At 19.9% G+C, this 13,357-nt stretch overlaps 3 protein-coding genes and 1 long non-coding RNA gene across 9 annotated transcripts; 2 read left to right on the top strand and 2 right to left on the bottom strand.

Moving 5' to 3' along the window:
• Positions 1 to 751: 751 nt before the first annotated feature.
• On the bottom strand, positions 752 to 5,008 carry LOC100868480 (coagulation factor X). Of its 3 annotated transcripts, none has more exons than XM_086907153.1 (8): positions 4,869 to 5,008; positions 4,037 to 4,067; positions 3,493 to 3,882; positions 2,918 to 3,330; positions 2,629 to 2,844; positions 1,664 to 1,962; positions 1,259 to 1,586; positions 752 to 1,059 (listed from the first exon to the last, which is right to left on the bottom strand). In XM_086907153.1, the coding sequence occupies exons 1-8, from the start codon at positions 4,909 to 4,911 to the stop codon at positions 815 to 817; spliced, it is 1,965 nt and encodes a 654-aa protein (XP_086763279.1). In that variant the 5' UTR covers positions 4,912 to 5,008; the 3' UTR covers positions 752 to 814. The 3 variants fall into 3 exon arrangements, with proteins under 3 accessions (XP_086763279.1, XP_086763280.1, XP_086763281.1); XM_086907154.1 differs by lacking the exon at positions 4,869 to 5,008 and adding an exon at positions 4,581 to 4,624; XM_086907155.1 differs by lacking the exon at positions 4,869 to 5,008 and adding an exon at positions 4,381 to 4,429.
• On the top strand, positions 4,914 to 5,582 carry LOC147657787 (uncharacterized). The gene is made up of 2 exons (XR_015291764.1): positions 4,914 to 5,246; positions 5,335 to 5,582. It is a non-coding gene; the product is annotated as an uncharacterized LOC147657787 (long non-coding RNA).
• On the bottom strand, positions 5,281 to 8,567 carry Pus1 (Pseudouridine synthase 1). 4 transcript variants are annotated; one of them, XM_086907159.1, is made up of 6 exons: positions 8,454 to 8,567; positions 7,244 to 7,627; positions 6,758 to 7,100; positions 6,363 to 6,618; positions 5,525 to 5,670; positions 5,281 to 5,390 (listed from the first exon to the last, which is right to left on the bottom strand). In XM_086907159.1, exons 2-6 carry the CDS (start codon positions 7,605 to 7,607, stop codon positions 5,324 to 5,326), a joined length of 1,176 nt encoding a protein of 391 aa, XP_086763285.1. In that variant the 5' UTR covers positions 7,608 to 7,627; positions 8,454 to 8,567; the 3' UTR covers positions 5,281 to 5,323. The 4 variants fall into 4 exon arrangements, with proteins under 4 accessions (XP_086763285.1, XP_086763283.1, XP_003692314.2 ...); XM_086907157.1 differs by having other exon boundaries at positions 8,339 to 8,493; XM_003692266.4 differs by lacking the exon at positions 8,454 to 8,567 and adding an exon at positions 7,925 to 8,344.
• Positions 8,513 to 11,403, top strand: Cdk7 (Cyclin-dependent kinase 7). The gene is made up of 5 exons (XM_003692265.4): positions 8,513 to 9,779; positions 9,847 to 9,906; positions 10,001 to 10,109; positions 10,185 to 10,630; positions 10,704 to 11,403. Exons 1-5 carry the CDS (start codon positions 9,726 to 9,728, stop codon positions 11,049 to 11,051), a joined length of 1,017 nt encoding a protein of 338 aa, XP_003692313.1. The 5' UTR covers positions 8,513 to 9,725; the 3' UTR covers positions 11,052 to 11,403.
• The last annotated feature ends 1,954 nt before the right edge of the window (positions 11,404 to 13,357 follow it).

Raw genomic sequence — 13,357 nt, 5'->3', positions numbered from 1 at the left:
TATTATTAAAGAATTTATTTTTTTTTTTCATATTGCATATAATAAAACAAGATGATAATGAAAAACGATTGAGATAAAATGAGATAATACTTTATTTAATATAAACTTAAATTGTTTAAAATTTAATAATTAATCAATATTTGTATATTAATATTTATATTTGTTTCAATTTAAATCAATTCTTTAAAAATATTTGATGAACAACATCTTATATTAACATTTTATATATTTAACATTACATACATAATATTAACATATTATATATATATATATATATATATATATATATATATATATATATATAATATACAAAATTAAGTTATATTAATTAAGTTATATTTTTTATATATTATTATAACTTATTATATTTTATTATTATATAGATTATATAAACTATATTTTATATAATCTATATCAAAAAATAATAAATTTAAATATATAGTTATAATTTTATAATCTTATATAATTTATTATATCAAAATTAAAAGAAATGTTATAAAAAAATATCTTACACAATTTTTCTTAAATCATAGAATATTATATAATTTATATTATGTAATTTTTTTTATTCTATTATCCAATAATTATTAGATAATATTATTCAATAATATAATACAAAAGATAAATGATAGTTTATAAATCTAAGATACTGATAATATATGCATATTATATGCATATTATCATGGTAGCATAGTTTTTCAAAAACTTTATTAATATATACATATTTAGAGATAAATAAATAATATTTTAATTTCAATGAAAATATAATAATATATTTTATTAGAAAATTGACAATTTATTAATATATTTTGTATTATGTATGTCTTGTATCACATGAAGGCATTGTTTTATGTGTTTCTAATTTTATAATAATGTCTTGAATCCATGACATATGATTAGAAACTCGAGTAAATAAAGAATAAGAATAGCTATCACAAATCCTACTTCCTCCCACTATTTTTGTACCAATGCTAAGACTAACAATACCTTTTAAATACCATTGATCATGTTTTTCAAAGATTAATCCGCCACCGCTATCACCATCACAAACAGAAGAACCTACAATTTAAATATTAAATATTGTTTTATATATTTTAATAAAAAATTAATAAAATATAATTTTATTATATATATATATATTTATATAATTAATATAATAAAATATAATTTTATTTTATATATATATATATTTATATAATTAATAATTAATATATAATATATATAAATATAATTAATTCTAAAAAAAATTGTTTCTAACCATTTGCATAACCTGCACAAAATTTATCATATGTAATATATTTTTTTGAATTGTTAGTACTTGATGACATGCATTGATTACGAGGAACATATGGCAATCTAATTGTCTGTAAAATTTGACTAGATGGACTTAAAGCAGTTCTTCCAAATCCTGCAACTTTTCCTAAAATTCCTGTTTCTAATGAAATCTCATCATCCAAAATATCTAAACATATAGGAACTAAGAAAGATGAAAATATAAATGGTTCTGTTATTTCCAATATAACTATGTCTTCAGCATAATTTCCATCAAATCCAAAATAAGTACAAACATTGTATATATTTTTCACCTAAAATATATATATATATATATAGATATAAGAACTGAAATATAGATATAAGAAGTTAAAATATTAAATATAAATACCTTTGCTTTTTTTACTATTCTCATGTCATGAAAAGGATAATCATATTCTCTAAAAATATTGCCTGTAATTATATCATACATTGAAGCATCATAAAATTGTTTATTATCATCATCATAAACACAATGTGCTGCTGTAATTAGAAGACTTTCATGTATAATAGTTGCACCGCATATAAATTCTTTTGATGCAGTAGAATTCTTTGTTACATAGAGTGAAGCATGCCATGGAAATTCAGTAATTTGTGGTTGAGTTCCATGTACAATAAGTGTTTTAGATGGTGGAGTTAAAATACCACATGCTAAAACATACTTTCAAATTATTATATTATTAAAAATAATTAATTATTATTATTATTATTATATAAATTACAGTAACAAATAATATTCAAGATATTAACAAATTTTTAATTTTATTGTAATATAATACGTAATATATATATTTTTATTATATATATTATATATATATAAAATTTATTTAATTTATATATATATTAAAAAATGAATAATTTATATATATATATATATATATATATATATATATATATATATATAATATATATATAAAATATTAGTTATTCACAAAAAAATTTCAATAACAAATACATAAATATGACTAATATATATAATTATATATAAATTTGCAATTTATAATTATAATACATCTTTTGTTTAAATTAAGACAAAATAATTTTAGATACATATATCAATTCAATTCATAAAATTATTTTTTATTATTTTTAATATTGAAACCGCAAAAAGTATTTAATGATTTACTTTTATATTTTTTTATTTTTTATTTTGTATATCAAATCTAATATCGATATCTGGATCAGTAGTTTTGTTTTTATACATATGAATAACAATTTTATCATTAAGAATTTCTATAAATGTAGAATTATTTTTTGTTACATCAGTTTGCAGTAAGACAGAAGAGTCATTACTATAAATAATTATTGTTAGCGGACCTGGAATACATTGTATTGGTTCTGGTTCCCATTGACCATTATTATTACATCTAATCCATGAAGATGATGTTAGTCTTGTATCTTCACGATAACCAGGAGAACATTTTAATCGTGCTATTGTTTGAGGTAAAACAGAATTAAAACATGACACTGATCTACTATTATATTTACAATCAGCAAATATAGAAGGTGATTGCAATTTTGCACAACGTACTTCTGAAATACACAATATATGTTCAATATCTTATTACTATTTAATATAATATAACTTTACAATATTTTTTCATACCTATACAAGCAGGAATAGTTAACCATTCACCGTGACTACAAAATGCATTACCAGAATTGTTTAATTTATAACCAGAATTGCATGTATATACTAAATATGCACCTGATTCTAACCATGTACCCTGTTCAATATCACAATTCTCACATTGATCTTGTTCAGTACAACATTGTGACTTATGTAATTTCCAATAACCATTTGTTGGTTGTGATGGTACAAGACAAGATTTAGATTTAATTATGACAGGAGATTGGGAAGTTGTTGAAGTAATAGAAATTAATCCAGTAGTTGTTTCTATTTCTTTGCATTGTCTAGGATATTCATCTGAACCATCTGCACAATTTTTAATTCCATTGCACTTTAAATCACCATCAATGCAGGCACCATAATCACAACGAAAAAAAAATTTAGGACAGCTATAAATATATTACATTAATTAATTGATAAATTAATTTTTTCAGTATAAATGTAAATATTTTTAATCATTATATAAATAAATCAAATTAAAATTGTAATATAGTTGAATATTCATATAAAATTAAATTTTAAATTTTTCCTTTTAATTATATATTACTTACTTGATTGAACCGCATTGAATAATTGTTTCATCTGAATTATCTGTACAATCTGCTATGCCATCACATAAATTACTTTCAGCAATACATTGTCGATTATTACATTTAAATTGATTTTTTGCACATGATGTAGATGCATTGAGTGAACTATTTATACAATTAGGTAATGTTTCATCACTATTGTCAATACAGTTTTTTATTCCATTGCAAATTGCATCTCCATCTATACATGCACCATATGAACAACGAAATGTATAATCTGGACATGTAGCCATTTCAGGCTTATTACATTCTGTATATGTTTCATCAGATTCATCTTTACAGTTTGCCTGTCCATCACATAATAATTCACTTGCTATACATTGTCCATCTTTACACTTGAATTTGTCTATTCTGTAAAGAAATCAATTCATCATTTTATTATAAGTTTGTTTCTTAGTGAATGTTAATAATTAAATAAATTTATAAATGATATTTGATAAATTGATAAAATATTTGATAATTTGATATATTGATAAAATAAGTATGTAGGAAGATATTAACTTACCCACATTGTGCATATCCATACTTTATCAAACCTATAAAATAAATATAAATTATTTCATTTTAATAGAACTTTTTTATCTTATTTTATAATAATTTTACTATTTTATTTATTATTTTAAATTTAATTTTCATATTTTTACATTTTTATCATAAAATATCTATATCATATATTTTTTTAAAAGATTTGTTTAAAATAAAATAATACAAATTTGTTTTACTATTCTATATTTTTTATTAATTATTTTTTTTATTATTATATATATTTATAATTTATAATTAAGATATATTAAAATTTATTAGAGTTCAAAATCATTATTGTAAATTAATTTTTAAAACTATACAAACTTAATATTTTTTTAATTTTTTGGTTTAATGTCATAAGAATTAATGAAAATGAAAAATATAAATGTAGAAGAAATTAAAAAAATATATATATAATTTAATATAAAAAAAAATAGAAAAAAAATATGACTTAAAATTACTATTTATTGTTACATTATAAAAATTAATCTTATATTCAAAATAATTCCTAAATATATATTTACAGATAATGATTTTAACATTATGGATGATATGCATATATATACGCATGCATGCATCATGCATATATATATATATATATACACAAAATAGATATAAAATGTATTTATTTTGATTTAATGCAAATATAAATGATAAATATATTATTAAAAATTTATTAAATATTATATGTTAATACATAATATAAACAATTAATATAAAAAGTTTTTATTAAGTATCATTAATTATATATTAAATATTTCTAATTTAATATTAAATAAAATATAAATATAAGATTTTAAAAAATTACTTACTATATTTAGTTATTAAAATTATTGTAATTATTGTATTTTTCATAGTACTAAAGAAAATTGCAGAGAAAAGCAAGAACTTTTTTAGCTTTTTAATAACGATTAATGATCTTGAATCACTTCGGAATTACCAGATTGAAGCAACAAGTTTCACAAGTATTTATATCTGTCTGCGTGCATGTTTGTGAAGGAAAATACGAAATGCGAATACATATTATCTGAAGATAATACATAAAAGCGAGACAGAAATAATGTATATTTTACTATAGATAGTACAAAAAATAACAAAATGTTTTATAAACATAAAAATGATAAAATGAATATCTTATGTTAATTTAAAGATATAACATTAAATTTTAAAACATAATTGAATGAATGAAGGTACTTATTAATAAATATATTTAATATACTTTTGATAAAGAAATACAATGATCTTAATATATATATATATATTTACATTATACTATAGGTTCTTTAAGTGCAAATCTTTTTGGTGTCAAAAATGATGCTAGCCAATATAATATTCTATATTACACTGGTTAAGGTAAATATTTTTAATAAAATATTCTGTAATAAAATAAATTAAAATAGATTATTATGTATAATAAATTATATAATAAATGATTATATATCATATGTTATATATACGAGAAGGATACACTTTATCTGATATTTCTGTATCTATTATATATTTTAAAATATATTCTTTATAAAATTTTTCAATTTCTTCATTACATTCATTCCAATCTAACATTTCATGAAATCCATCTTTTCCAAATCTTTCATTATAATACGTATAATGTACCTTAAAAAATTCTAATTTAACAACTTTATATTTGAAAAAATATACAAGGTGTTCCAAAAATGTTGAAACATTCTCCTGGAGTTAAAATAATTCTTGATAATTTCTGGTATCTTCTGAGGTAATTTCAAGCAACATTTCCCTTTGTAAAAACATTCATTATCGCACTATTATTAACCAAAGATATTGGTCAATAACAGAATGCGTAGTCGAACCACTATTAACGTTAGTTATGTATTGCCGACCGAACACAAACAAGTTTGAGTAACATATCTCGAATAAAAAATATTGAACAAAAATTTTTTTATCAATAAAAAATTATATCGAATTATATCATGAAGAATGAATAAATAAAAAAATAAATGTAATATTTAATATATTTTCTTCGAAATATATTGCTTGTTCGTTTTGATTAGCAATATCGATCGTTATAATTTCTACAAATCTCTATCTATTATAGATATCATTTTTCTAATAGCTAATGTTATTATTGCAACTCAACTAATACATGCTCTGTGATTGTCTAATATTTTTTATTAATAATTCATTAATAAATGTTTTTGCAAAGAAAAATGTTACTTGAAATTATCTTAAGAATCAATTTATGGATATTCCAATATTTTTGAGACATCCTGTATATATATGCATATATATATGTGCATATATTAAAACGTTAAAATATAAAAATATCTTACAAAATGTAAACTCAGTCCTAAACCTGGTGCAATAGGAATATCAATTTTTTCTAATGAAAATGCATCTTTGACAAAATCGATCGTTATAATATTTCTACAAATTCCTATTATTAAAGATATCATTTTTCTAATTTGATGTAACATAAAACTTTGTCCTTGCACTTCTAATATTGCAAATTCCATATTATTTGCAATAAATGTTTCGATACAGCGAAAATATACTATATAACGTTTGGCTCTTGGATCCATTGGTCTTCTAAAAGTATTAATATATATATAAAAAATATATTATAATACATAAAAAAATAATAAAGAAATATTAAATTGTAAAATATTATATTATTATAATATTAAATTAAAAAAATATTAAAATTGTATTATATAAAATAACTTACATTTTTGATGTAAAATTATGAAAATTATGTGTACCCTCGAATAATTTTAAAATTTCATTTAACTTATCAAGCATATCTGAAGTTAATCGAAATTCATTATATGGTTTTCCATTTATCATAGAAAGTTTTTCAAGTCGTTTCTCTTCATCTATTTCTTCTTCTTTGTCCATTTGTAAAAAACTTGGATCTTCTGAAGCTAAAGCAAATGTAGGAAGAACATATCTATATGTTCTAGCATCACATTTATTTTTGCTATTAAAATTTCTTGTTACTCTCTTTATATCAAATACTCTGATATCCTTTGGAAGATGTTTATTTATGTCTTCTTTATTTACATGATTAGCTATAAATGATTATTATGAAATTATTATTTAAGTTTTTTCAAAATATATATAATTTAATTATTAAGAAACATGATATTATTATTATTAATAATGTAGCTATTAAGAAATAAATAATAAAATAATGAAATAATATAATACTTACGCAACTGTAAAGAAACAATTTGCCTAACTGCTGATACACCTTTATCTGTACGGGCAGCTCTTTGAAATTTAATTTCTTTTAAGTCTTCAAATTGATCCTTTGTAATAAAATCTGCTTTTAACAAAGCAGATAATAAACTTCCTTCAATAGTTTTTGTACCACGATTAATTTGCATACCAGAATAATTTTTACCAAGATAACCTAATACTATCACAAACTTTTTTCTTTTAACATTATTTTCCTTTTGTATTATATCTAACTTTGGTGCTTTTGCTACAATTTCAGAACTTTCATCAATAATTTGTCTTTTATTTGTTTCTTCAACAACATTCTCAAATTGTTTATTGGTTTCTTCTATTGACATATTTTTATAAAAAATATTATCTGAAATTAAATACATATAATTAATATAATAACAGATAAAATTAATTAATAATTAATTAAATAAATAGATTTATAAATTAATAGTAATAATTACAAAAATAGATTTTTATTTATTATTAATATTAAACTTAATATTTACTTTTTATAATTTATTGTATTAATTCTCATTTATTTTTTATATCATTATATTTATAATATATTATAATATATATATTTATTTAATATATATGTATTTTTTTAACTTTTTTTTATAGATATATGTTATATTAAATATGTTACATAGTATATTAAACTTACCGTATTGAAATCTTATAAAACGGAAAAGAGTTAAATTATTTTTATTATATTTTGTAATATAAAACATTTAAATTATTAAATTATGAATATTTTATAAATTTTATAATATATAAGTAAAATCTTTTTAATTTTTGATTATTTATAATATATATTTATATAATTATAACCTATAAGTAAAACATTTATTTACATATCTGTACTGTGCACTATAGAAACAAATATATGATGTTCATAAGTATTATAAAATTCATAGACATTATTATTATTAATGTTAATTATTGTCTGATTACTATTATTAATAATAATATATTTATAATTCTTATTTTAATTTATATATTATATATTATGATTAGAAGAAGCAGCGTTGCTAAGAGAAGTGTTAATGATTGGATTTAATAAAATTCCTATGCTCACCATTCTAAATTATAGATAATATATTAAATATAGATTGTTTGCATAATTGATATTTCAGAATATAATACAAAAAGTCCAAATGTTATGTTTATTTTGTATTTCGTTTATTACTTGCCTCTTTTTTCTTTCACTTGTTATCCTTTTCTACAAAATGTAAAAAAGAATTGTGAATTCTGATTGAATCATATATGGATTAAAAAAATATTTTTCAAAGTTTCTTAAAATTGAACCATTTTATACTTAATTAAATTCATTAACAATATTGTAGTAAAATAAAAATTGCAAAAATTACATTCTTTAAAGATTAAAATGAATTTATTGATTTTTATTTTTTTCTTAGATTAAATTTACAAAAATTTTAATGAAATAAAATTATTTTCTCTAAGGCATTTTGAATTATATTTTCCAAGCTATGCTATAATCATTAATTAAATATGCATTATTTTTCTAAAACAAAAGATACTCGAATTGATTATTTATCATGTGATGAAATATTTAAAATGTGATAAAATAAAAAATAAATTATGAATAATACGCATATTTTTTAAAAAGTTTTTTATTTTAAATAAATAATGATATGGAACCATTATTTTAATTATTTTTTATTTAAATTAATTTATATAAATATAATCATTTATAAAATAACAATATTTCAAATATGTTTATAAGATATTCTAGTAGTAGATATTTATTCATTTTTTTCCTAAAGATATTTGCTTTATTTTTTATAATTTTATTGAATATTATATTGAAATTTTAATTTATTATTAATATTGCAATGTTATTCTGAATTATAATCAAATACTAAGAATATCAAAATGATAAGGAAGTTATAGGTTAGAATTTTAACAATGAAACTAGAATAAGTTACTACACTGATCTTTTAACTGTATAAAAATTTCTCAAATATTTTTATTTATAAATTTGAAATATTCCGTTACATATGTAAATAGAATAGAATATAAAAATTAAACGTTTTTAATCATTTTAATTCTTTATAGATTATCAAGATTAATGATTTGTATATATAAGTATATAATTATTTTTTAAAAAATAATATATAGTATTATAAATAAACAAATAATATAAAAAAATTAATTATTTCAAAACATAAAATATAAAATTTTATATTGTGATAGATTTGTAAATGTTATATTTGTAAATGCAACATGTATGTATAAACTGTCAAATAACCGTAATATGTACTAAACATTAAACACAAAGTTAGAATTTAACTATACGCTTCGTTTGAAATTATTGTAAATGAAACATATCAATTTGTACATTAAAAAATAATATATTTGTTTTTTTATTATAAAATATTTTTTAATAAATTAGATATATAATAATAGATTTTCTAAAAAAGAATAAAGATAATATATAAAATATGACAGAAAAATTACGAAGATATGAGAAAATTGATTTTTTAGGAGAAGGACAGGTTAGTGAAAATTTAATTAAATTCCTTTTTAATGTTATAAAAATATTTATATTAAATTTCATTTTAGTTTGCGACTGTTTATAAGGCTAAAGATGTCGAAACGTCTAAGATTGTTGCTGTGAAAAAGGTTCTTTATTTTAAAATATATATATAAATATTTATTTGAAATTTATATATAAATCAAGCATTAGTTTTTGGAATATTTTTAATAACAATTTCAGATTAAAGTTGGAAGTCGTGCAGAAGCCAGAGATGGTATAAATAGAACTGCATTACGAGAAATTAAATTGTTACAAGAATTAAAACATGATAATGTGATAGGTTTATTAGGTAGAATCATATACATATAGTATCATATAAGGATTTATATTATGTAATTAATATATTATAATATTGATATTTTAGATGTTTTTGGTCATAAGTCAAATGTTTCTTTAGTATTTGACTTTATGGATACAGATTTGGAAATAATAATAAAAGATAGCAACATAGTATTAACAGCTGCAAACATTAAAGCATATATGATTCAAACTTTACAAGGTTTAGATTATTTACATTATAATTGGATACTTCACAGGGATTTAAAACCAAATAATTTACTTGTTAATGCTGAGGGTGTTTTAAAAATTGGTGATTTTGGTTTGGCTAAATTTTTTGGTTCACCTAATCGAATAAATACCCATCAAGTAGTAACAAGGTGGTATAGAGCACCTGAATTACTATATGGTGCAAGATTATATGGAACTGGAATTGATATGTGGGCAGTTGGTTGTATATTAGCAGAACTTTTATTACGTGTACCATTTTTACCTGGAGAATCAGATTTGGATCAGCTTACTAGAATATTTCAAGTAAAATCTTTATTACTATTTAAATGAAAGTATTATTATATTGTTTTGATGTATCTATATGTATGATTTTCAGACATTAGGAACTCCCACTGAAGAAACATGGCCAGGAATGACAGAATTACCGGATTTTATTCAATTTAAACCTTTTCCTGGTACACCATTAAAACATATATTTACTGCAGCTGGTGATGATCTTTTAGATTTAATTGCTAGTTTGTTAAATGTAAATCCTTTGGAAAGGTGTACATGTGATCAAGCTCTCCAAATGCCATACTTTAGCAATAAGCCAGCACCAACTCCTGGACCTAGATTACCTCTTCCTACATCTGTAAAACGTCAACCTGAAGAAAAACCTAGTTTAAAAAGAAAACTATTGGAATCAATGGATGGTGCTTCGCTTGCAAAAAGATTACAGTTTTAACTATAAATTTAATTAGAATTAATAGTATAAATTTTTATAAAAGATAATTTGTTATTGTTTTTCTTATTGATTTTAGAATGAATTATCAATATTATACACCATTAAATGAAACAAAGCAATATAAATTAATTTAATTTGTATGAGTAAATTTAAATGATAAGATATATTAGGTAGATGTTTACAATAAGTTTCGTTATAAAATCATATATATAATTAAAATCAAATAAACATTAATTTTATATATTAAAAATCTTACATGAACTGAAATATATTGTTTGTATGTATAAAATGTATAAAATAAAATGGAAATGTTATAGGTTAAAATAACAATACATATATTTGAAAAATACAACATTATGCTGCATTATTTTTATTAACTTAAAAACTAGTAAGAAATGTTTGATACGTGAACAATTTCATAACTTGTGAGTCAATTTCGATAGCATAAAGAAATAACTTGTTGATAAATAAAACTAATCGTATTTCGCAGCGTTTTCTATAGCAAGATTAATTATTCATGTTTCATAAGTACAAACATTAGATTTTATCAGATCCTTTTCTATTTGTTTCTATTTTTATTCGATGATGTTTTATTATTTTCTTTTTCAAGAAAAGTATAAATAATGTTTTTTCAATATTTCCTCTTTATAAATAAAAAGGATATATTTATAATTTTTTCTAAATTTTATAATTTTGCATTGTTCATCTGTGATGAATTTGCAAATAGTTTTTTACGAGTACCGCTCACGACTGTTTTTATTTTTTTAATTAACTTCTAACTATCCGTGCATGATTTTAATATACATGTATCTATTACACATATACATAAATCTATTCAATACTGATGGGTAACAAAACATAATACAATTTTGTAAAGATGCAAATTATACATATGTTATATCAATGCACATATTAACATAAATTGATTATTTCTGAAATTGATGAGAAAGTGTTTCACATTAAAATTATATTATAAGAATAAAATGAATTTCGTTATTTTAATATATTACATAAAGCTGTAACAAAATTTGTTGTACTGTACATATAATTACATTGAAAGCATAAATTAAGACGACGTGTGTATTTAAATACTAAAGCAACATTTAATGTTTTTTTTACATGTTTTTGTTAGATTTTGATATATAAGTGAATAGAATTCTATACATATAAATAAAATGTGATCATTTTTTAAGATGTATTAGAGGATTACCACGTTCAATATACAATCAAAAATATATAGGAAATATAAATAATAGAATTAAACATTAGTATTACAATATAATTTTACATAATATATCAGATTTTTAATTTAATTTTTGAAATATTAAAAAAATTATAAATGCATAGATTAAATAAATTGATGTTTTCAAACATAAGTAATCTCCTAAAACATCTTAGAATATATAAATTATAAATTCATTTTAATATGTGATACTGTGGTCCCTCTTACTCAGATTAAACTATAATAATTATATAATATTCTTTGTAATATATAATAAGTGAATAATTTTGTCTATGATTATATATTAATATTTGCCAGATTCATGATAATGAGAAAGAACAAAAAATCATTTTCAGTATCATTTTTAATTTAATCAATAATATAAAAATGCAGAAATAATTTTAAAAATAAATAAAAATTGAAATAATATCATAATATATATTTTATAAGAAAAGAAATATAATTTTTAAAGAATTAATTTTTAATAAATTTAATTGTTTGAATGATATATGTAATGATACTTTACTATTTTTACAACACAAAATTCTCCCTTTATGCGAATTATTTACATATAAAAATAATATACTTGGTAAGTATAAGATCTTACTGTACATAATATACTTAAAACAATATTTAAATTTACAAAATTCACATTACACAGAGTGTAGTATAAAAACAAAGAATTCGTTTAATAATTTTTAAAAAATAAATTTTTAGTGAAGTAATACATTTGTCAAAAATACAAATTAAAATTTTCCCTCATTATTTATGACAAAGCATTAACATGTAACAGAAGATAATTGAGCTCAACAATTCTAGGAATTGCAGAAAAATAAATTTTAATCATTCAATGTTTTGTTCAATAACCTAATTCATTTAAAGTCACCACCGCTTTCAATGTTATATAATAATGCAATAGACACATACATACTAATTTTCTATCCTGCGTGCATTTTGTAAGGAACATTGTATTCAATAACATTAGTTTCTTTTCACATGTTCTTCTGCATGGCCCTACACAAAAATGTGCTGTTATAACTTTTTTATTTTGGTAGGGCTTAAATTTTATGTAAGATACATAATT

Source organism: Apis florea, unplaced genomic scaffold (genome assembly GCF_048593485.1).
Source record: "Apis florea isolate Af1SG1 unplaced genomic scaffold, ASM4859348v1 contig_2835_pilon, whole genome shotgun sequence".
NCBI classification, from domain to species: domain Eukaryota; kingdom Metazoa; phylum Arthropoda; class Insecta; order Hymenoptera; family Apidae; genus Apis; species Apis florea.
Note: the sequence above shows the minus strand (reverse complement) of the source record. Positions and strands in the feature narration are given on the sequence as shown.

Excerpts from the sequence above, each read along its gene's own strand:
- Pus1 (XM_003692266.4), bottom strand. The coding sequence starts at position 7,991 with ATGTTTTATATTACAAAATATAATAAAAATAATTTAACTCTTTTCCGT. Across the intron at positions 7,628-7,924 it reads TTTTATAAGATTTCAATACG|ATAATATTTTTTATAAAAAT; the intron begins GTAAGTTTAATA and ends ATTTAATTTCAG. Across the intron at positions 5,671-6,362 it reads TAGGACTGAGTTTACATTTT|GTACATTATACGTATTATAA; the intron begins GTAAGATATTTT and ends GAATTTTTTAAG.
- LOC100868480 (XM_086907153.1), bottom strand. The coding sequence starts at position 4,911 with ATGAAAAATACAATAATTACAATAATTTTAATAACTAAATATA. Across the intron at positions 1,963-2,628 it reads ACCAATACAATGTATTCCAG|CATGTGGTATTTTAACTCCA; the intron begins GTCCGCTAACAA and ends AGTATGTTTTAG. Across the intron at positions 1,587-1,663 it reads GAATAGTAAAAAAAGCAAAG|GTGAAAAATATATACAATGT; the intron begins GTATTTATATTT and ends TATATATTTTAG.
- Cdk7 (XM_003692265.4), top strand. The coding sequence starts at position 9,726 with ATGACAGAAAAATTACGAAGATATGAGAAAATTGATTTTTTAGGAGAA. Across the intron at positions 9,780-9,846 it reads ATTTTTTAGGAGAAGGACAG|TTTGCGACTGTTTATAAGGC; the intron begins GTTAGTGAAAAT and ends ATTTCATTTTAG. Across the intron at positions 10,631-10,703 it reads AGCTTACTAGAATATTTCAA|ACATTAGGAACTCCCACTGA; the intron begins GTAAAATCTTTA and ends TATGATTTTCAG.